At 47.1% G+C, this 22,835-nt stretch overlaps 1 protein-coding gene across 6 annotated transcripts in view; it reads left to right on the top strand.

Annotated features, from left to right (window-relative positions):
- RPTOR (regulatory associated protein of MTOR complex 1) overlaps positions 1-22,835 on the top strand; it is a 444,673-nt gene that overhangs the window by 403,224 nt on the left and 18,614 nt on the right. For 5 of the 6 annotated variants that reach the window (XM_064270591.1, XM_064270594.1, XM_064270590.1 and 2 more), the window contains 3 exons: positions 17,165-17,270; positions 21,921-22,035; positions 22,575-22,699. In XM_064270591.1, the coding sequence (XP_064126661.1) occupies positions 17,165-17,270; positions 21,921-22,035; positions 22,575-22,699 (346 nt within the window). The remainder of the gene's footprint in view (positions 1-17,164; positions 17,271-21,920; positions 22,036-22,574; positions 22,700-22,835) is intronic. The other variant, XM_064270592.1, reaches the window with a different exon arrangement.

The following is a 22,835-nucleotide window of genomic DNA, read 5'->3' as shown; positions in this document are numbered from 1 at the left end:
CCAAAGACTTCACCAAAAGAGTAAAACGACTACCTACAGACTGGGAAGAAGTTTTTAGCTATGACATTTCTGATCAGCACCTGATCTCTAAAATCTACATGATACTGCAAAAACTCAACTGCAAAAAGACAAATAACCCAATTAAAAAATGGGCAAAAGATATGAATAGACACTTCACTAAAGAAGACGTTCAGGTAGCTAACAGATATATGAGGAAATGTTCACGATCATTAGCCATTAGAGAGATGCAGATCAAAATTAAAATGAGATTTCATCTCATTATAACAAGGCTGGCATTAATCAAAAAACACAAAATAATAAATGTGGGAGAGGCTGTGGAGAGATTGGAACACTTCTACACTGCTGATGGGAATATCAAATGGTACAACCACTTTGGAAATCAATTTGGCGCTTCCTTAAAAAGCTAGAAATAGAACTACCATATGATCCAGTAATCCCACTCCTTGGAATATATCCTAGAGAAGTAAGAGCCTTTACATGGACAGATATGTGCACACCCATGTTTATTGCAGCACTGTTTACAATAGCAAAAAATGGAAGCAACCAACGTGCCCATCAACAGATGAATGGATGAATAAATTATGGTATATTCACACAATGGAATACTATGCGTCGATAAAGAACAGTGAGGGATCTGTGAAACATTTCATAACATGGAGGAACCTGGAAGACATTATGCTGAGTGAAATTAGTTGCAAAAGGACAAATATTGCATAAGACCACTATTATTATAAGAACTTGAGAAATAGTTTAAACTGAGAAGAAAACATTTTTTCGTGGTTACGAGAGGGGGAGGGAGGGAGGGTGGAGGAGGGGCATTCGCTAATTAGATAGTAGGTAAGAACTACTTTAGGTGAAGGGAAAGACAGCACACAATACAGGAGAGGTCAGCACAATTGGACTAAACCAAAAGCAAGACGTTTCCTGAATAAACGGAATGCTTCAAAGGCCAGCATAGCAGGGGCAGGGGTCTGGGGACCATGGTTTGAGGGGACATCTAAGTCAACTGGCATAATAAACTCTATTAAGAAAACATTCTGCATCCCACCTTGAAGAGTGGCGTCTGGGGTCTTAAACGTTAGCAAGCAGCCATCTAAGATGCATCAATGAGTCTCAACCCACCTGGATCAAAGGAGAATGAAGAACACCAAGGACATAAGGCGATTATGAGCCCAAGAAACAGAAGGGGCCACATGAACCAGTGACTACATCATCCTGAGACCAGAAGAACTAGATGGTGCCCGGCTACAACTGATGACTGCCCTGACATGGAACACAACAGAGAACCCCTGAGGGAGCAGGAGAGCAGTGGGATGCAGACCCCAAATTCTCATAAGACGAGACTTAATGGTCTGACTGAGACTAGAAGGACCCTGGTGGTCATGGCCCAGGACAGGAACCATTCCTGAAGCCAACTCTTCGTAGATTGGACTGGACATTGGGTTGGAGATGGATGTTGGTGAGGAGTGACCTGCTTGGATCAGGCGGACACTTGAGACTATGTTGGCATCTCCTGCCTGGAGGGGAGATGAGAGGGTGGAGGGGGCTAGAAGCTGGTGAAATGGACACGAAAAGAGAGAGTGGAGGGAGAGAGCAGGCTGTCTCATTAGGGGGGAAGTAATTGGGAGTGTGTGGCAAGGTGCATATGGGTTTTTGTGTGAGAGACTGACTTGATTTGTAAACTTTCACTTAAAACACAAAAATTATTAAAAAAAAAAAAAAAATGACAGTCAAGGAAACCCTATGGGGCTTTTCTACTCTGTCATCTAACGTCATCTAATGAGTCAAAATTTACTAGGCAGTGCACAACGAGAAGCTGTGAAAGGCACTTGGGATTGCGAACAACTGTATCTACCCTCAAACAAATTAAAATCTAATTATTCATGAAACCAATGCTTACTAACTCTGAATTTTTGTAAAGAGGAATAGGCAAACAGGAACAGACAAGATTATCTTAAATCTCTTGGTCAGCCTTGTCTTAAGGTGATGAAGGCAATTCTATGTTAGGGTTTCTTAGTAGTCCTTGCATACAAAATTTGCCTTGGATTAATCTGTTCTTCTCATGTACATAAATAAAAAAATAAAACCTTTTCCAGCATAACCCCCCCCAAAAAAAAGAACTAGTGACAGCATGTTGTAGGTTTATACCACGTGTAGAAGTAAAATGCATGCCAGTCATAGCACAAGTGGTGGAAGGGAGGGCTTGGAAGTACACCATCAGGGCTCTTACGTCATACACGAGGCAGCACAATAGCATTTGAAGGTTAACGGCCACTCACTGTGTTGTGTATTGAATATCCTGGGGCAATCATTAAAGAAAATTTTATGCAGAAAATGTTCTGCCCACTTTGGTGAGTGGCATCTGGGGTTTTAAAAGCTAGCAAGTGGCCATCTAAGATACGTCAATTGGTCCAAACCCACCTGGAGCAAAGGAGAATGAAGAACACCAAAGACACAAGGAAAATGTGAGCCCAAGAAACAGAAAGGGCCACATAAACCAGAGACTCTATCAGCCCAAGACCAGAAGAACTAGATGGTGCCTGGCTACCACCAATGAACTGCCCTGACAGGGAACACAGCATTTAGTCCCTGACTGAGCAGAAGAAAAGTGCGGTGCAGGACTCAAATTCTTATTAAAAAACCAGACTTAATGGCCTGACTGAGACTGAAGGGACCCCAGAAGATATGGCTTCCAGACTCTCTATTAGCCTAAAACTGAAACCATTCCCGAAGCCAACTCTTCAAGGATTAGACTGGACTGGATAAGACATAAAAAGATACTGTTGAGGAGTGTGCTTCTTAGCTCAAGTAGACACTTGAGACTAAGTGGGCAGCTCCTGTCTGGAGGCGAGATGAGAAGGCAGAGGGAGACAGGAGCTGGCTGAGTGGACTTGGGAAATACAGAGTGGAGAGGAGGAGCGTGCTGTCACATTATAGGGGGAGCAACTAGGGTCACGTAATAATGTGTGTATAAGTTTTTGTATGAGAAACTGACTTCAATTGTGAACTTTCGCTTAAAGCACAATAAAAAGACAAACAAAACAAACAAAAAAAAAACCTTGTAAGAGGTATAAATAATAAGCCAATCCACCTCTACCACCAGCTGCTGTCAAGTCAGCTGACTCATGGTGACCCATGTGTATCAGAGTAGAACTGCACTCTATAGGGTTTTCAGTGGCAGATTTTTCAGAAGCAGATGCCAGGCCTTTCTTCCAAGGTGCCTCTGGGAGAACTCAAACTTAGAACCTTTCAGTTAGCAGCTGAGCACATTAATAAGCCAGTAGTGGGGATAAATAGAATCACAAAAACAAAAAACACTATTAATCCAAAAGTAGGAAGAAAAAGAGGGGGAAGAGAAAAGAACAGCCGAAACATAAAGCTAGCAGATGTTAGATTTTAAGCCAGTCATACTGATAACTACATTTAATGTGAGTAGTCTGAAGTTACCAATTATGAGATAGAGATTGACAAATTTTACTTAAAAAAAAAAAGCTCAACTTTGTGCTGTCTACAAGAAATCCACTTTAAATATGATCTCGTAATAGGTTAAAAGTGTATAATGTAAAAAGATACACCATGCAGATACTAATCAAAAGACAGCTGGAGTGGCCATGTTAAAAGCAGAGTTCAGAACAAGGAGTATGACTAGGGTTGAAGAGGGACATCACGTAACGATGTCGTTGTTGTTGTTGGTAGTTGCTGTTGAGTCAATTCCGACTCGTGGCAACCCCATGTGTGCAGAGTAGAGCTGTGCTCCATAGGCAGATCTCCAGGCCTGTCTTCTGAGATGCCTCTGGGTGAGTTAAAACCGCCAACCCTTCAGCTAGTAGTCAAGCACCTGATTGTTTGCATCACCCAGGAACTCCAATGTTAATGATAAAGGTCGAATGTGTATGCAACTATAGAGCTTCACATCCATGAAGCAAAAGCAGGTAGATCTAGGAGAAAATGGTAAATCCGCAGTTATAGTTGGAGACTTCAGCGCTCTTCTCTCAGTAATTAATAGAACAAATAGATGGAAAAATCAGCATACAGAGCCTCTCAACAGCACTCTCAATCTGAGTGACACCCACAGAACACTCCACCCCACAGAACGCTTCATCCAACAGTCTGGCTGACAACCGGGGAACACTCCACCCAACAGTCTAACACCCACAGAATGCTTCACCCAGCAATCTGACTGACACCCACGGAATGCTCCACCCAGTAACAGCAGAATGCACATCTTCGTCACAACGAACCATCACCAAGATAGTCCATGTTCTGGGCCATGAAGTGAAGCTTTACAGATGTAAACTAATGGAAATCACGTAAAATATATTCTCTGATCGCAACAGAATTAAACTATAAATCATTAATAGATCTCTGGAAAACTCCAAGTATTTGGCAACCGTATAACACACTTCTAAATAGTCCATGGGCCAAATGTGAAGTCACAAGGGCAATTAAGAAAGTACTTTGAACTGAATGAAAATGAAAACACAACCTGGCAAAACCTGTGGGCTGCAGCTAAAGCAGTGCTTAGAGGGAAATTTAAAGCATTAAACACTTAGAAAAGAGGAAATGACTCAAATTGTTTTCGCTTCCACCATAAGAAACTAGAAAAAAGAGCAGCAAATCAAACCCAAACTAAGCAGAAGGAAGGAGATAAAAAGATAAAATCAGAAGTCAAGGAAAACGAAGAGAGAAAAACAAGCAAAAAAATCAATACCCCTCAGGAATGAGAGGGGGTCCATCACTACTCTATGCCCCAAAACTCGGCAACTTAGATGAAATAGAGAAATTCTTTGAAAGACGTAAACCAAACTCACGAAGAAATAGATAAACTGAAGAGTCCTATGTCCATTAAAGAAGATGAATTCGTAGTTTAAAATCTTTCAACAAAGAAAACTCTAGGCCCAGATGTTTTCTTCACTAGAAGATTTTTCAAAATGTTCGAGGAAGAATAATGCCAATTCTATACAATCTCAGCATTTGGTATTGGAGTGAACCCTTCCCAACTCACCATAGGAAACCAGCATCACTCTGATGGTAAAACCAGACGAAAACATTACAAGAATAGAAAACTACAAACCAGCAACCCTCATGAACTTAGCCACAAAATCCTCAACATAATATTAGGCAAATCAAATGCAGCAATATACATAAAGGGTAGTACACAAAGTGGATTCCCTTCTGAGAATGCAAAGCTGATTCAGCATTTGAAAATTACTCATGTACTTGACCGTATCTACAGATTAATGAAGACAAACTGATCATCTCAACAGCTGCAGAAATAGCATTTGACAAAATGAATTCAGCAGTCATTCTTGATTTAAAAAAAAAAAAAAAGCCGTCATCAAACTAGGAATAGAAGGAAACTTTCTTACTCTTATAAAAAAAAAAAAGGCACCTACAAAAACCTGCAGGTAACATTGCGTCCTTGTTGTTGTTAGGTGCCGTCCGACTCATAGCGACCCCATGCACAACAGAACAAAACACTGCCTGGTCCTGAGCCATTACACTTGCTGGTAAAAGTCTGAATGCTTTCTCTCTAAGATCAGGAAAAAGGCAAGGATGTCTGTTCTCATCATTTCTGTTCAACATCCTACTGGAGGTCCTGGACAATGCAGTAAGGCAAGATAAATGAATGCATACAGATGGAGAGGAAGAAACAAAGCTGTCACTATTCATAGGCGTTGCTGTACACAGAGTGCCAAATGTCTGCACAGTGCTGCTAGATCAAGTGAAATTGCAGGATACGAGTTCAGTATACAAAAATCAATTGTATTTGTATATGAACAATTGAAATTAAAAATCAGCAGTATTTACAATAGTACCAGAAACATGAAATAAAAAATTACTTAGGTCTAAATCTAATTTTTTTTTTTTTTTTTTTTAATGTGCAAGGCCTGTATACTGAAAACTACAAACAATGATGAAGGGAATCAGAGAAGACCTGACTAAATGGAAAGATGTACCATGTTAAATGGATCAGAAAACTCAGTGTTAAGGTGTTAAAAAACTCTCTAAATTGGTATATAGATTCAATGCAATCCCAGTAAAAATTCCAGTGAGATTTTTATAGAAATTGACACGTTTATTCTACAACGTATATGAAAAAGCAAAACTAACCAAAACCATTTTGAAATAGAAGGACTTGCAGTGATTTCCAGACTTACCATGAAGTCCGAGTCATCGAGACAGTGTATAGTTGGTGAAAAAAAAGACGCATGCGTCAGTGGAACAGAAGTGAGAGTTCAGAAATAGACGCACACAAATACGGTCAAGCGGTTCTCAGCAAAGGTGCAAAGGCAGTTCAACAGAGAAAAGATACCTTTTCAGCAAGTGGTGGTGGGACAATTGGACACCCATATGCAAGGAAAGAAAAAAAAGAGCCTCAACCCATACCTCACACCTTAACTCAAAGTGTGTCTTAGACTTAAACATGAAACCTACAACTATAAACCCTCCAGAAGAAAACACAGGAAAAAATCTTTCTGACCCTGCGTTAGACAACAGTTTCTTTAACAGGATACAAAAAGTACAAGTTATAAAAAGAAAAGAAATGATAAATTGGACTTCATCAAAATTTTAAAAAAACTTCTGCTTTTCAAAAGACAGTGTTAAGAAAACAAAAAGACAAGCCACCAACAGGAAAAAAATTGTAAAGCACATTTCTGATAAAGGACATACATAAAGAGCTCTCAAAATTTCAAAATAAGAAAAAAAAAATGCAAACCAGGTTTAAAAATGGGCAAAAGATTTCAACACCCAGGGTGGAGAAGGGGAGGCTGTTGCCACATTGTGGGGTTGGCAACCAAGATCACAAAACAATTTGTGTTATTGACGGTTTAATGAGAAATTAATTTGCTCTGTAAACTTTTGCCTAAACTACAATTAAAAAAAAAAAAAAAAGATTTCAACAGACACTCCACTGAGCAAGATATACCGATGGTGAATAAGCACATGAAAAGATGCTCAGCCTTTAGGAAGTTAACCTCAGTGAGATGCCCCTGCAAGTGACTCTATTACAACAGAACGAAACACTGCGCCCGCACCATCCTCACAATTGTTATGCTTGAGCCCATTGTTGCAGCCACTGTGTCAGTCCATCTCCTGGAAGGTCTTCCTCTTTTTTGATGACCATCTACCTTAGCAAGAATGATATCCTTCTCCAGGGACTGGTCCCTCCTACTAACATGTCCAAAGATTGGGAAACGAACCCTCCACATCCTTGCTTCCAAGGAGCATTCTGGTTGTACTTTTTTTTTTTTTTGTACTTAAAGTGAAAGTTTACAAATCAAGTCAATCTCTCATACAAAACCTTATATACATCTTGCTATATACTCCTAGTTGCCCTCCCACTAATGAGATAGCACACTCCTCCTCTCCACCCTATATTCCCCGTGTCCATTCATCCAGCTTCTGTCCCCCTCTGCCTTCTCATCTCCCCTGCAGACAGGAGCTGCCCACATAGTCTATGTGTCTATGTGATCCAAGAAGCTCACTCCTCACTAGTATCATTTTCTGTCCCATAGTCCAATCCAATCCCTGTCTGAAGAGTTGGCTTTGGAGATGGTTCCTTCTTGGGCTAACAGAAGGTCTGGGGACAATGACCTCTGGGGTCCTCCTAGTCTCAGTCAGACCATTAAGCCTGGTCTTTTTACAAGAATTTGAGTTTGCATCCCACTGTTCTCCTGCTCCTTCAGGGATTTTTTGCTGTGTTCCCTGTCATGGCAGTCATAGGTTATAGCTGGGCACCATCTAGTTCTTCTGGTCTCAGGCTGATGTAGCCTCTGATTTATGTGGCCCATTCTGTCTCCTGGACTCATAATTACCTTGTGTCTTTGGTGTTCTTCATTCTCCTTTGCTTCATGTGGGTTGAGACTAATTGATGCATCTTAGATGGCCGTTTGCTAGCATTTAAGACCCCAAACACCACTCTCCAAAATGGGATACAGAATGTTTTCATAGATTTTACTATGCCAGTTGACCTAGATGTCCCTTGAAACGATGGTCCCCAAACCCCTACCTCTGCTATGCTGGCCTTCGAAGCGTTCGGTTTATTCAGGAAACTTACTTGCTTTTGGTTTAATCCAGTTGTGCTGACCTCTCCTGTATTGTGTGTTGTCTTTCCTGTCACCTAAATTAGTTCTTGTCTACTATCTAATTAGTGAATCCCTCTCTCCCTTCCTCCCTCCCTCCCCCCTCTCGTAACCATCAAAAAATATTTTCTTCTCCATTTAAACTATTTCTTGAGTTCTTATGAGAGTGTTCTCATACAATATTTGTCCTTTTGCAGCTGACTAATTTCACCCAACATAATGCCTTCCAGATTCCTCCATGTTATATGTTTCACAGATTCATTGTTGTTCTTTATCGACGCACAGTGTTCTGTTGTATGACTATACCATAATTTATTTATCCATTCATCCTTTGATGGGCACCTTGGTTGCTTCCATCTTTTTGCTATTGTAAACAGGGCTGCAGTGAACATGGGTGTGCATATATCCGTTCGTATAAAGGTTCTTATTTCTCTAGGATATATTCCAAGGAGTGGGATTGCTGGATCCTATGGCAGTTCTATTTCTAGGTTTTTAAGGAAGCGCCAGATTGATTTCCAAAGTGGTTGTACCATTTTACATTCCCACCAGCAGTGTATAAGTGTTCCAGTCTCTCCACAACCTCTCCAACATTTATTATTTTGGGTTTTTTGGGTTAATGCCAGCCTCGTTGACGTGAGATGGAATCTCATTGTAGTTTTGATTTGCGTTTCTCTAATGGCTAATGATGGTGAACATTTCCTTACGTATCTGTTAGCTACCTGAATGTCTTCTTCAGGGAAGTGCCTGTTCATATCCCTTGCCCATTTTTTAATTGGGTTATTTGTCTTTTTGTTGTTGAGTTTTTGCAGTAACATGTAGACTTTAGAGATCAGGTACTGATCAGAAATGTCATAGCTAAAAACTTTCCCAGTCTATAGGTAACCTTTTTACTCTTTTGGTGAAGCCTTTGGATGAGCATAGGTGTTTGATTTTTAGGAGCTCTCAGTTATCTAGTTTTTCTTCTGGCATTTGTGCGTTATTAGTAACATTTTTACACTGTTTATGCCATGTATTAGGGCTCCTAGCATTATCCCTATTTTTTCTTCCATAATCTTTATCGTTTTAGATTTTATATTTAGGTCTTTGATCCATTTTGAGTTGGTTTTTGTGCATGGTGTGAGGTATGGGTCTTATTTCATTTTTTTGTAGATGGATATCGAGTTATACCAGCACCGTTGGTTAAAGAGACTGTCTTTTCCCCGTTTAACAGACTTTGGGCCTTTGTCAAATATCAGCTGCTTTTATGTGGATGAATTTATGTCTAGATTCTCAGTTCTCTTCCGTTGGTATCTGTTGTTGTACCAATACCAGGCTGTTTTGACCACTGTGGTGGTATAATATGTTCTAAAATCAGGTAGTGTGAGCCCTCCCACTTTGTTCTTTTTCAGTAATGCTTTACTTATCCAGGGCCTCTGTCCCTTCCATATGAAGTTGGTGATTTGTTTCTCCATCTCATTAAAAAATGTCACTGACAGAAAGGGCCACATGAACCAGAGACTTACATCATCCTGAGACCAGAAGAACTAGTTGGTGCCCAGCCACAACCGATGACTACCCTGACAGGGAGCACAACAGAGAACCCCTGAGGGAGCAGGAGATCAGTGGGATGCAGACCCCAAATTCTCACAAAAAGACCATACTTAATGGCCTGACTGAGACTAGAGGAATCCCGGTGGTCATGGTCCCCAAACCTTCTGTTGGCCCAGGACAGGAACCATTCCTGAAGACAACTCATCAGACATGGAAGGGACTGGACAGTGGGTAGAAGAGAGATGCTGATGAAGAGTGAGCTACTTGTATCAGGTGGACACTTGAGACTGTGTTGGCATCTCCTGTCTGGAGGGGGGATGGAAGGGTAGAGAGGGTTGGAAGCTGGCAAAGTTGTCACGAAAGGAGAGACTGGAAGGGCTGACTCATTAGGGGGAGAGCAAGTGGGAGTATGGAGTAAGGTGTATATAAACTTATATGTGACAGACTAACTTGATTTGTAAACGTTCACTTGAAGCTCAATAAAAATTAAAAAAAAAATGTCACTGGTATTTGGATCGGGATTGCATTTTATCTATAGATCTCTTTGTGGAGAATAGACATTTTTACAATATTGAACCTTCCTATCCCCGAGCAAAGTATGTTTTTCCACTTATGTTGGTCTCCTTTGGTTTCTTACAGTAATGTCTTCTAGTTTTCTTTGTATAGGTCTTTTACATCTCTGGTTAGATATTGTAAATGGTATTGATTTGGTGATTTCCTCTTTGACGCTCTCTTTGTTGGTGTAGAGGAATTCAACTGATTTATGTATATCTTGTATCCTGATACTCCGCTAAACTCTTCTATTAGTTTCAGTAGTTTTCTTGAGGATTCTTTAGGTTTTTCTGTGTATAACATCATGTCATCTGCAAACAGAGATACTTTTACTTGTCCTTTGCCAATCTGGATGCCCTTTATTTCTTTATCTAGCCTAATAGCTCTGGCTAGGACCTCCAGCACAATGTTAAATAAGAGTGGTGATAAAGGGCACCCTTGTTTGGTTCCCTTTCTCAAGGGGAATGCTTTCAGTCTCTCTCCGTTTAGGATGATGTTGGCTGTTGGCTTTGTATAAATGCCCTTTATAATGTTGAGGAATTTTCCTTCTATTCCTATTTTGCTGAGGGTTTTTATCATGAATGGTATTGGACTTTATCAAATGCCTTTTCTGCATCAATTAATAAAATCATGTGATTCTTGTCTTTTTATTTATGTGATGGATTACATTGATTGTTTTTCTAATGTTGAACATTCCATGCATACCTGGTATGAATTCCACTTGGTCATGGTAAATTATTTTTTTGACATGTTGTTGAATTCTATTGGCTAGAATTTTGTTGAGGATTTTTGCATCTAAATTCATGAGGGATATTGGTCTGTAATTTTCTTTTTTTGTGGAGTCTTTACGTGGTTTTGGTATCAGGGATATGGTGGCTTCATAGAATGCCTTTGGGAGTATTCCATCCTTTCCTACGCTCTGAAATACCTTTAGTGGTAGTGATGATAACCATTCTCTGAAAGTTTGGTAGAATTCTCAAGTGAAGCCATCAGGGCCAGGGCTTTTCTTTGTTGGGAGTTTTTTAATTACTTTTTCAACCTCTTCTTTTGTTATGGGTTTATTTAGTTGTTCTGTCTGGCTGTACTTCTTCCAGGACAGATTTGTTCATTCTTCTGGCAGTCCATGGTATAATCAGTATTCTTCACCAACACCATAATTCAAAGGCATCAATTCTTCTTTGGTCTTCTTTAGTCATTGTCCAGCTTTTGTGCGCATATGAGGTGACCGAAAACACCACCAGCCACACCTTAGTCCTTAAAGTGACATTTTCCCTTTTTAACACTTTAAAGAGGTATTTTGCAGCAGATTTGCCCGAGGCAATGTGTCTTTTGATTTCTTGACTGCTGCTTCCATGGGTGTTGATTGTAGATCCAGGTAAAATGAAATCCTTGACAACTTTAGTCGTTTCTCTGTTTGTCATGACGTTGCTCATTGATCCAGTTGTGAGGATATTTGTTTTCTTTATGTTGAGGTGCAATCCATACTGAAGGCTGTGGCCTTTGATCCTCATCAGTAAGTGCTTCGAGTCTTCTTCGCTTTCAGCAAGCAAGGTTGTATCATCTTCATATCGCAGGTTGTTAATGAGTCTTCCTCCGATTCTGATGGCTCATTCTTCTTCATATAGTCCAGCTTCTTGAATATTTTTTCAGCATAAAGATTGAGTAAGTATGGTGAAAGCATACAACCCTGGCACACACCTGTCCTTATTTTAAACCACACAGTATCCCCTCGTTCTGTTTGAACAACTGCCTCTTGGTCTATGTACACACTCCGCATGAGCACAATTAAGAGTGGCTGAAAATTCAAAACCTGTCTATACCAAGTGTTGACAAAGGTTGTGGAGCAATATCGCTGGTGAAAGTGCAAAATATTACTGACACTTCGGGAAAACTTGCCTGCTTCTTAGAAAGTTAACATATACTTACCATACACCTAGCAGTCCTATTCCTGAATACCCCAAGAGAAATGAAAGCTTGTGTCCACTCAAAAACCTGTATGCAAAGATTTATAGCACTTTATTTATAATCACCAATAACAAGAAACCCAGATATCCTTCACCTAGTGACTAGGTAAACTGTGACGTGAGAGAACAATGGAATAACACTCAGCAAAAACAGACTAATGACAGACAAAGTGGGTGAATCAGGGACATGCTGTGCTAAATGGAAGAAGCCAGACCCACCAGGCTAATTGCTGTATGAGTTGTTTATATGATGTTCTGGGAAAGGCACAGCTAGAGGACAGAAAACAGATCAGGAATTGATGGGCTGGGTGGAGGGGAGTGGTTGACCGCAAAGGGGCATGTAAAGTTTTGGGGGTGGGGGTGACGGGACTACTGTCTGTCTTGATTATGGTGGTTATGAGACTGTATGTTTGTCAAAACTCAGAATCCTACAGGGCAAAATTTGCTGTATGTAAATTATACGTCAGTTAACCTGACTTTTGGGGAAAAATCAAAACTTTTTTTCCCCTAGTGTTAAATTCACGTTTAGGAAATCAAGTAGCCAAAAGTGGCCTGCCCATGTTGGGTGTAAGTGCGTGCAGTGAACTCAGGTCTTCACGTCTGAGTTTGTACTCAAGAGGAGCTTGGCAAGGGGTTGTAAACCCTTAGATGTAATATGCATAATGGAGCACTGGTTAAGTGCTCAGCCAATAACTTAAAGGCTAGAAGGTTTCGAGTCCACCCAGAGGCACCTTGGAAGAAACGCCTTGGGATGTACTTTCGAAAACTCAGCCATTGAAAACCCTGTGGAGCGCAGTTCTGCTCTGACGCTCATGGGTTTGCCATGAGTTGGAGTCAACTCGACAGCACCTGGTTTTAGAGTGTGCATGTGGCATTAGCTGAGTCAATGTCAACACCTACGTTACCTATCAAACACCCAACACCCACGAAGGCCTCCGTGCTCTGACGCCTACAGGCTTGGTGGCATCAGCTGTTCCGGAAGAGATGACATTAGTGATTATGTGGCGTTTTTTGTGGTTTTGGTTGTTGGTTGTTAAATGCTGGAAAAAATCAAGCACATCAGGGAGAAAAGCCAGTGTGCAGCAAGTTTGTTCTCACTTCCTGTGATCAGAAGATGCTCTGTGTGCTGGGAGAGATTAGGGACCTCGAGGTTTAACGATTTGGCATTGACGTTCACAAGCCTCCCCAGGGCCCCCTCCCCTCTCGCTCATCCAGGGCTTTTCAGCCTTGCCAGCCGTGGAGGTGTGTCATGATTTCTCCCCTGCACCTGGAGCCTTTTTTATTGAGAGGTGTGGGAACGGACAGCCTGTGACTCACATGGAAGGGTTTCCTCCATGCGAATGTGCCCAGATCGCTGCCCTGGGCATTTACAGGGCCCCTCTGCCTGGCTTTGTTCCCCAGCTTCTCTACACATGGAGGATGGAGGCCATCAGCTGTCCGTGGGAGGCTTCCGGATCGTAATTGGTTTCTGTCTGAGCGGAGCCAGGTCATGCTCCTCCGCTTGGCGCACCGTGCCCACACCCACCTCCTCCGGGAGCCTTTGTTGACTCAGAGCCTTTATCCAGCCTGCAGAGCGATGGGTGGGGAGGAGGAGAGAGCGGAAGAGTGATAAAGAGCCGTGCTGCCCAGGAAATCGCCAGCACAGTAATTCCTGGGACATGTCCTCATCAGCGTCCCCAAGCACTGAGGACAGCCACATTTCCTCCAGCTACTGCCTCTCGCCACCCACAGCCACCTCTGCCTCCATCCTGATTGTCCCCAAGGAGGTCTGCTGCTTCCACAGCCACATTACAATTCCAGCTCTGACAGTCCTCTGTGCTCAGCCTAGCCTGCATGCTGCCCCCGCAGGTGAGGGCAGCCCCCGGGTAGACAGGGCAGCCCCCGGGTAGACAGGGTGGCCCCCAGGAGGAGAGGGCGGCCCCCATGTGGACAGGGCAGCCCCCAGGAGAAGAGGGCGGCCCCCAGGTAGAGAGGGCAGCCAACAGGAGAAGAGGGCACACATACACCCCAGGGCATCACTCTCCATTTCTTAGAACTAGCTACATGAGGAAAGTTGTGACTGGATTCCACCTGACCCCCCCACCCCCGTCATGAGGCCAAGTTCCTGAACTGGGAGGTGGTTCCCTCATGCTGTCTGGGATGGTACAAGATGGCGGTCTGTCTCTCGCCACCTGGGCTGCCAGCGTGCCCTGCGCCTTGCACAACACTCCCTTCCTTTGTCTTTGTTTTCTCTGGAGCTGAGCCCAGGCCAGGTCTGCCCACAGCCTCTGGGATTCCCAAGAGGGAGTGATGCGGGGCTCGGCCGGTGCAGGGAGAGCTCGTCCAGCGTCTGGTCCCTCAGCCCCGTGCCCCCTGGCTCCAGCAGGCCTTGGACCTCGTTCTGCAGTTTCTCCCGAGAGACCAGGCTTCATTAGCAGGGTCTCAGCACCCGCCTTACTGCTGCTCTCCATCGTGGCCATCTGTCCCTCCTTCCTGATAAACTCTGCAGTCATAAAATAAAACCACACCTCTCCCATCTGCCACCTCAGGCTTGTTTCCACACCAACGACTCTTGGATGGAGTCATTAGACACTTGCTGTTGTTTTGGGCTTGGGTGTGCTTTTTGGGTTTTTGTTGCTGTTTTGCTGAGTGTGGTTGGTTTTTGTGATTTTTAAGAAGGAAGAGAACAGAGCATAGTGATGCGATGCCAGCAGGAAACCTGCAGGCCGTCTCTGAGAGTAGGTATCTCCATCCGTGGAGCAGCCATGACAGACGTGCCGCAGCGGGGACTTCACGGGATAGAAATATGCTGCCTCACAGAGCTGGAGACTGGCTCTTGGGGAGGGTCCTTCCTTGTCAGTAGCCCAGAAGCTCCTTGGCGTTCCTTCGTGTCTGTCTGCCCCGAGTGTCTCTGTGTCTGTCCTGCTCGTTTTACCAGACACCTCTCAGGAGGGATTAGGTTTAAGATCCACCCTGCTCTGGTGTGTCCTCATTAACACAGCAAGAGAAAACCACTGTTTCTAACAAGGTCGTATTTACAGGCGGAGAAATTAGGACTTCCACATAACTTTTTGGGGACACAATTCAGTCCATGACAGTGGGCATCAGAGTGAGGCTGGGGGCTGGTTTGTTTTTGTCTTGTTATCAAATATAGCAGAAAACATTGAAGGAGGTACAGGTGCTGTGCACATGTGTTTGTATACTAACTACCAAAAGAGGCCCTCACTTTCTCTGCACTGTCTCAGCCATGGTAGCACAGGAGAGCTTTACCGTGACTGTGTTGAATATTCTTTTCCTCCACGTTAGCACAGGAGAGCCTTACCACGACTGTGTTGAATATTCTTGTCTTCTGTACCTTGTCTACAAATGTTTGAAGTAGCAAGTATGGGTCCCCCCTTACTTCCATGCTGTTGCTCACCCCAGCCTGGCTGCAGTAAGTTCCTCTGCCTCCACTGTGGACCAAGGGGAAGCAGGGCTTTTATTTTGCTTTTATTCCTCGTGTATTTTGGGACTTTACAAATCTTAGATTTCTGGCAGGGAATGAATCAGAGTCAGCCAGGTCTGTGTGATGGTGTGGATGACCAGGGAGCTGCGTCTCTGATCACACTGACCCCTGGTTCTGCCTCTGGGCAGAGTGGACTTAGCAGCTGCTTCTCTGCGTGCGAAGCCTGCACCTCCCTTGGACATCAGTGTTGCACGCCCTTGGCTTTGAACAGCCCTGGTGGTGCGATGGCTAAGTGCTCAGCTGCTAACCAAAAAGTTGACGATTCGAGCCCCACAGCGGCTCTACAGGAGAAAAACCTGGTGATCCTGTGGGGCAGTTCTGCTGTTACATGGGGGTGCTGTGAGTCAGAATCGACTCGACAACACCTAACAACAACACAACTGCAGCCCTAACCCCCATGCTCACACGCGGGTGTCCACACACAAGCCACAGAACAAGGAGGGCCTTGGCTCAGTGAATAGAGAAAAGGCCAGGTTGGTTGTCAATCCTCATATTTCATGAGGAGAGAACTGGGGTCTCTGTTAGGCCTGTCTCATTAGGGAAGAGCGCTAACGTATGGCACGTGAGTTTGAACCCCAGCAGGCCTGCAGTTCAGCACCTTCACAACATGTCCATCCACCTGACGTCCAGTTGGCCCTCCCTCCCCAGGGCTAGGTAATGCCTTGAAGGTCCCCGCTCTCAGAAGGCTCCCCAGTGTCCCAGGGCCACATCCAGCATGGCCCACAGCCTTCCACGAAGCAGCACCTCCTTGTCACTCACTTTATTTTTGGTGAGCTTGTTTATCTTCACACCAAATGCCCCCAACTTCTGTAGCATTGGAGAAAGAATAAAGGCGAAAGTCTCTATACACGCCCCTCTTTTTCTGGTGCTGTACTTTATACTCCTCAAGTAGCAGATTCCGTGCCTGCCTTGCCGGCTCACCAGGTCTGCAGCACTTGGCCATCATGTCCTCACTGCAGAGCACGCCCACAGACCTGCATGGCCCCGCGGAGCCACTTGTCCCCTCTGACAGCAGCACCCCAGGGGACGTGTGTGAGGTCTGGGTGCTGTGTGAGCTTGGGACGTGCATGAGGTCAGGATGTGTGTGAGCTCTGGGGGACATGTGTGAGTTCGGGGGATGCTGTGCAAGGTCAGAGGATGCTGTGTGAGGTCGGGGCATGTGTGAGCCTCTTCCCAACATTGTGGCCTCACCCACAGGTGAGGCAGCCCTTGGCCCACCAAGATATCTCAGAACCCACAATCCTGTGGGCCAGCAGGGACAGGTGCCGGGTGCTCCCAAGAGAGCGAGGACACAGCAGCCTGAGCTGGGGGGGGAGGTGCTTTGAGCACAGGGCAGGGCCTCCTGGGGGCCAGGATGGCCGCAGTTTGCAGCATGACCAGGCCCGGGAGCCCTATTCTGTATCTGTTGGGGGCCTCGTGCCTGGCCAGCCAGACCCCAGTGCGTCCACATTTGGGGCGAGGAGCCTTTGTCTAGGGAAGTCACTGTTTTTGATGCTGGACTTAACTGGGTGCTTTTGTCATTGAAGATTCCAGAAGAGCATGACCTAGAGAGTCAGACCCGCAAGGAGCGTGAGTGGCGGTTCCTGCGCAACAGCCGCGTACGGAGGCAGGCGCAGCAGGTCATCCAGAGGGGTAAGCTCCCGGCCACTTGCTGGCCATGCAAATGTCGTCCACTCGGACCCTGTCCACTCAGACGTCGTCCACTCAGACGCCGTCCACTCAGACCCTGTCCACTCAGACATTGTCCACTCAGACCCTGTCCACTCATTGTCCACTCAGATGCTGCCCATGCAGCCTATCCACTCGGACCCTGTCTACTCAGACACGATCCATGCAGCCTGTCCACTCAGACCCTATCCACTCAGACATCGTCCACTCAGACATTGTCCACCCAGACACCATCCACTCAGATGCCATCCATGCAGCCTGTCCACTTAGATGCTGTCCACTCAGGCACCATCCATTCAGGTGTCCCACACAGCCTGTCCACTCAGACGCCATCCACTCAGACCCCGTCCACACAGCCTGTCCACTTAGATGCCATCTACTCAGATACCACCCACGTAGCCTGTCCATTCAGACCTCGTCCACGCGGCCTGTCCACTCATATCCTGTCCACTCAGACCTCGTCCACACAGCCTGTCCACTCAGACCTGTCCACTCAGGCCCCGTCCACTCAGCCCGTCCATGTGGCTGCTTGTGCCAGTGCCGCCCACAGCCCCGTTCAGACTCGGGGTCCTAGGAGGGCCCTCATGAGCCAGGCTGCACACACAGCTCCCACACGGGGCCTCACTGAGCCCACCCCATGGCTACGGGGTGGAAGCCCTTCTCTCCTTCACAAACAGGGAAATGAGGCCAATGGGGAGGAGAGAGTTCCTCCGGGTCTGCAGACCGGGGTGGGAAGCTGAGAGGGCAGTGGGCCCAGGGGCTGAGAGCCAGGGGTCCTCCCTCCTGCCCCCCAGGCCCCTCAGCCTCAGGGAAGCCCTGATCTAGCGGGAGGAGCCGGGGGGCACCAGTACTCTGTGGACTCAGCCTAGAGGAGGGCCCAAGGCCTCTGGGGTCACCTCACAGGTGAGCGCCTGTTTAGCAGGGGCTCTGCATTTCTACCGCCCCAGAGGCCTGCGGGGCCCATCTCCCAGCCTGGCAGGGGGGTCCCTCGGTGGCCCTATAACATCAGTGCCACCTGCCCTGCATACCTGCAGTGAGAGCAGAGGCAGGACACGGGACGGCCTAGGCTCCGCCACCCCAACACAGTGTCCACCCCACCCCCGGCACAGGGTGCTCGTTCTGCTTCTGCCACGTCCTCACCTGGCCTCCCAGCAGCCGTGTCCTGGCAGAGTGGCATCCTGTCTCCCTCACAGCCTCACTCAGGTCCAGAGTGTGATGAGCAGCTGAGGACACAAGTGTGTTTTGCAGGGAGGACAGGCAACGAGGTTCCCTGCCGATGGGCCTGCCGCAGGCAGGATGGCCTTAGGCAGATCTTAGCTGCCATCATCCTGTGGGTATGGGGTGGCATGGGGTGAGGGCACAGCTCAGGGCTTCTGCTGCGAGTTCAGGACAGAGATGAGAACACGGGCCCCTCACCCCCGGGGCACCAGATGGGGGCACTCTCCCCATTCTTTCTGTGTAAGAACATGGACTCGCAGTAAAACCACCTCCTGGGAACTGGCCCAGCCACCCGGTTCCAGACAGACAGAGAAGTGGTGCGGGCTTGGATCTCCAAGTGGCTAAAGCATCCTGAGTCACTGAGCCAGTTTTGGTTGATTGGCCTGAAGCTGCCCAAGCCCCCAGCACAAAATCCATCATCAGCCTCTGAGCCTGTTCTACCGACGTACAATTCCAGCCTTCTTTCACTGTGACGTAGAGTTCTGACCAATGACGTGAGTTACTTTTACATTGAGCAGGTGGACACGGGGGACTGGCCGTCACCCCCATGGCCTCGCCAGCGTCCACCCGGTCCCTCCCCGACAGACCATCTAGGAACCCCCATCAGCTCCCCCTCTGCTGGCGCCATCGGCCCCCCCACTCTGGGGCCCACTGAGCCCCCATGTGATCTTTGCTGCCGGACACAAGCCATTTCAGGAGCACTGTCACGGCAGCCTGCCTGCGTTCACAGTGCCCCCTCTGAAACACCCGGGGCCACGGCCGTCGGCACGGTCACTGTTCAGCTGTAAACTGGTCTTCGTTGTCTATAACTCGCCGCACCTCCATGAGGGAGCGGCAGGGTGGACTTGAGCACCCCGCTCTTGTGGAATTCCACAGCTGCTTCCCTGGGGTCCCCATGTGTGGGGCTGGGTGAGCCCCGCACCGCCATGCTTCCTCGTGCACAGGACCGATGGCCCACGTGGGAGAACACTCTGAGTCACGATGAAGAGGCAGTTTCCTCAGAGGTTTGAGATTGTGCAGGCCCCCAAGGCCCCACGGGCTGGCAAGCTGGGAGGAATCGGGTTACCTGCCCCTGAGACAGACCTGGAGGCGGAGGCTGACACCTGATGTGAAGGCCAGAGCTGAGCGGACAGTGAAGGAAGAGCAGCTCATTCATGAGACAGAGCGAGTTCTGGACAGAACAGGCGTCTTTGTGTAACCACGTTCTGCTCTCTTTTCCTGTCTTGGTGCAAAACAGCGGTAGATCTGTGTGTCCAAACCTGCTCAGAGGAAGCTAGGGAGCAGCGACTAACATTGGGAGTGAGCCTACAGACGCAGAATTAATCAGACGAGTTTAGCCCTGAGAGCAGCTGAACATGCATGGAACCACGTTGGGGTTTGGATTCAGGGGTTTTCGTTTTTATTTGAGAATCAGCCATTTGCTGGGCAAGCTATACCGGGGGAAAGGAGGGAAAAAATGACCCCCGTCCGTGGAGCCATCCGCATTGGTGCCAGAGGCGGGACAGAGAATACTGAAGCCAGATTTTTTGATTCTCTGACCCCCTCAGCTTCTCCTGGGCTGTACCTGCCCAGATAAGAAGTTTACGAGCTAGTTTAAGACCGTGGGGTCCCCATGATCTCTCAGTTACGGAATCATGCCCACTCTGGGCTCCCCAAAAAAACTATGACTAAGAATGAAGATGGCTCTTAGCCCTTCTCCTTGTTCCCAAGGGGTTTTTAGCTTGTCGCCCTGGTTTTCCCCATTTGCTGCTCTTGACAGACAGCGGGCTGGAGGACTGAGACATCACCATGCTCCAGGGGCAAGAAGGACCCCACATCTTGCAGCCACCTGAACCTGCAGCAGGTGACTCACAGAACATGTGGTCTTTATTGTGGTGGAGCCTAGTTCGGAGGTACTGTAGCCAAGTCACCAAGTTGCTTGTATCTGTGGCCTTCTGCCCAGAGCAAGTGGGCTTCCTGATGGAGCACTGAGCCCACCACCGTGTCACATAAAAGGCGCCGGAAGACTGAATCTACTCCCCGTCTCATGGAATGTGCCAAAATGCTGAGCCCACTGCCCTGCTGCACGCAAGGTGCAAGGTACTAGAGCACCAAGCCCACCACCCTGTTTCATGGAAGGTGTTAGAAGGCCGAGCCCACTGTCTCACCTCATGGAAGATGCTAGAACACTGAGACCACCTCTCCACCTCACAGAAGGTGCTTCTGGCCTGAGGAGGTGCGCAAGGACCCCGAGGGAAGCTGGTCTCTGTACCACCCCTGCCCAAGCACTGTGCCCAGCAAAGGGGCAGTTTGTGAACCCCAGGAGCCCTGCGGGTTACCCAGCATCCCCCCAGTCACCTGAGGCCAAGAGTGCCAGAAGGTTTGGTGTCCCCTCTTACCTCCACTGCAACAGAAGATCAGACTTTAACTCATGCTTCCCCAGCCAGCCTAAATAAACTTTGTCTTATTAACCAAAGTGTCACTAAGTCCACCCCAAATCTCTGTGCATTACAGCCTGTCTAGTGTTCTTCGTAACACCAACTCTTCCAGAGTCGTGGAGGATTTATGTCCTGGTTATGGTGTTCAGGGACCTGGTTAATAAATCCACGTTCACCCCTCTATTTAACTTAGGATTTGACATTCTCCGATCATAGGACACCCTCATTATCATCTTTGTAGACCGAAGGGACCCACCAGTGCTCAGGCTGTTTGTGGGACCGGGGGTGAGGGCTACCCCACTGTGTAACCCTGGGTCATAGTTACAACAGAGCCTCGCTGAGCCTTTGTTCTGAAAGCTCTAGCAATTGTGTATGTAATTCTAACCAGATAGATTTGTGCTAACCATAGATTCACAGCCATGGAAACACTATGGGCAGTCATACTCTGTCCTGTACGGTTGTCGTGAGTCAGAACTGACTTGATAGCAATGGGCTGGGTTTTATGTATTGGTAACATGTGGGTTGTAATGCACAGATTATAATGTATAGGTCATAATGTATGAGTTATAATGTGCAGGTTATAATGCAGGTAACAATGTACAGGTTATAATGTGTAGGTTACAATGTATAGGTCAAAGCGTGTAGGTCACAATGTATAGGTTACAAAGTGTAGATTACAATGTATAGGTTATAATGTGTCGGTTACTCTGTGTAGGTTACAATGTGTAGGCTATACTGGACCTGTTGACTGCATACTTGCTGAGTCCAGCTTTGTCCGGGCAGCTGGGGAGGGGATCCAAGCAAAGGCACAGAACCCGTAGTTGGGAGCCACAGCCTTCAGAGGGTGACCGGCCCCCCTCTTGCCCCCTCTGTTCCCATGGAGCCTCCCCAGCCCTCAGACATGATTGTGTCGTGAATACCGACTGTAAGCTGTGCCTGGCTGCTGGGTGCATTCTTTCTTGTGTGTCTCTCTCGGCAGGCATCACCCGACTGGACGACCAGATATTCCTCAATAGGAACCCAGGAGTCCCCTCAGTGGTCAAGTTCCACCCATTCACACCGTGTGTCGCCGTGGCTGACAAAGACAGTATCTGGTACACCTGTGCTAATCGGGGCTTCATTTTCTCGTTAGTGGCTAACTCCCGAGAGTCCATTCCTCCCATGCCTTTATCTGGCGAGGGCCCTGCAGCCCCTTGCGTTGTTTCACATAGAGGGTCTTGGGAACGTGCTGAGAAACGTCCCTGACCATGCTCTCCTGGCATTGCTGGGTCCCAGTGGCCTCTGCTCTTACCACGTTCCTAAGGGGCATCAGAGTCAGGACGGGGGCTTAGGGCAGAGATGGGAGCGTCACGTTCCAGAGATGAGAGTCGTCCTGCGTAGACACAAAGGCACAGTGCTTACCGCAGTCTCCGCGAGACAGAACATATTTAGAGGGACGCGCTCCAGGGCCTCCCTTACCCTCTTCTCTGCAGACACAGGTGTGTGGTGGAGGACTACTGATGATAAGACACTGAGGCCCCGAGGGGAAAACCAAGTTTAATGAATAACAGATGTCGCCCGTGTGATTGAGAAAGGACACGGGGAGGCTCTCACGGCTGGGGTAGTCCTCACCTCCATTTCTCGTTCCCTTAAGTTTCTGGGACTGGGAGAAAGGGGAGAAGCTGGATTACTTCCACAATGGGAATCCTCGGTACACCAGGGTCACCGCCATGGAGTACCTGAATGGCCAGGACTGCTCACTCCTGCTGACGGCCACCGGTGAGTAGGTTTACACGGCCAGGAGGCCTCCCTGAAGGGCCCACAGGGAGGAGAGGAGGGGACCCCTCGTCCCTGCTGGTGCTGCCCCCAGACACACAGGTGGAAGACTACGGGCAAGGAAGGACACAGGTGTGAG

The sequence above is a fragment of the Loxodonta africana genome, chromosome 18, assembly GCF_030014295.1.
Source record: "Loxodonta africana isolate mLoxAfr1 chromosome 18, mLoxAfr1.hap2, whole genome shotgun sequence".
Taxonomy (NCBI): Eukaryota; Metazoa; Chordata; class Mammalia; order Proboscidea; family Elephantidae; genus Loxodonta; species Loxodonta africana.
Note: the sequence above shows the minus strand (reverse complement) of the source record. Positions and strands in the feature narration are given on the sequence as shown.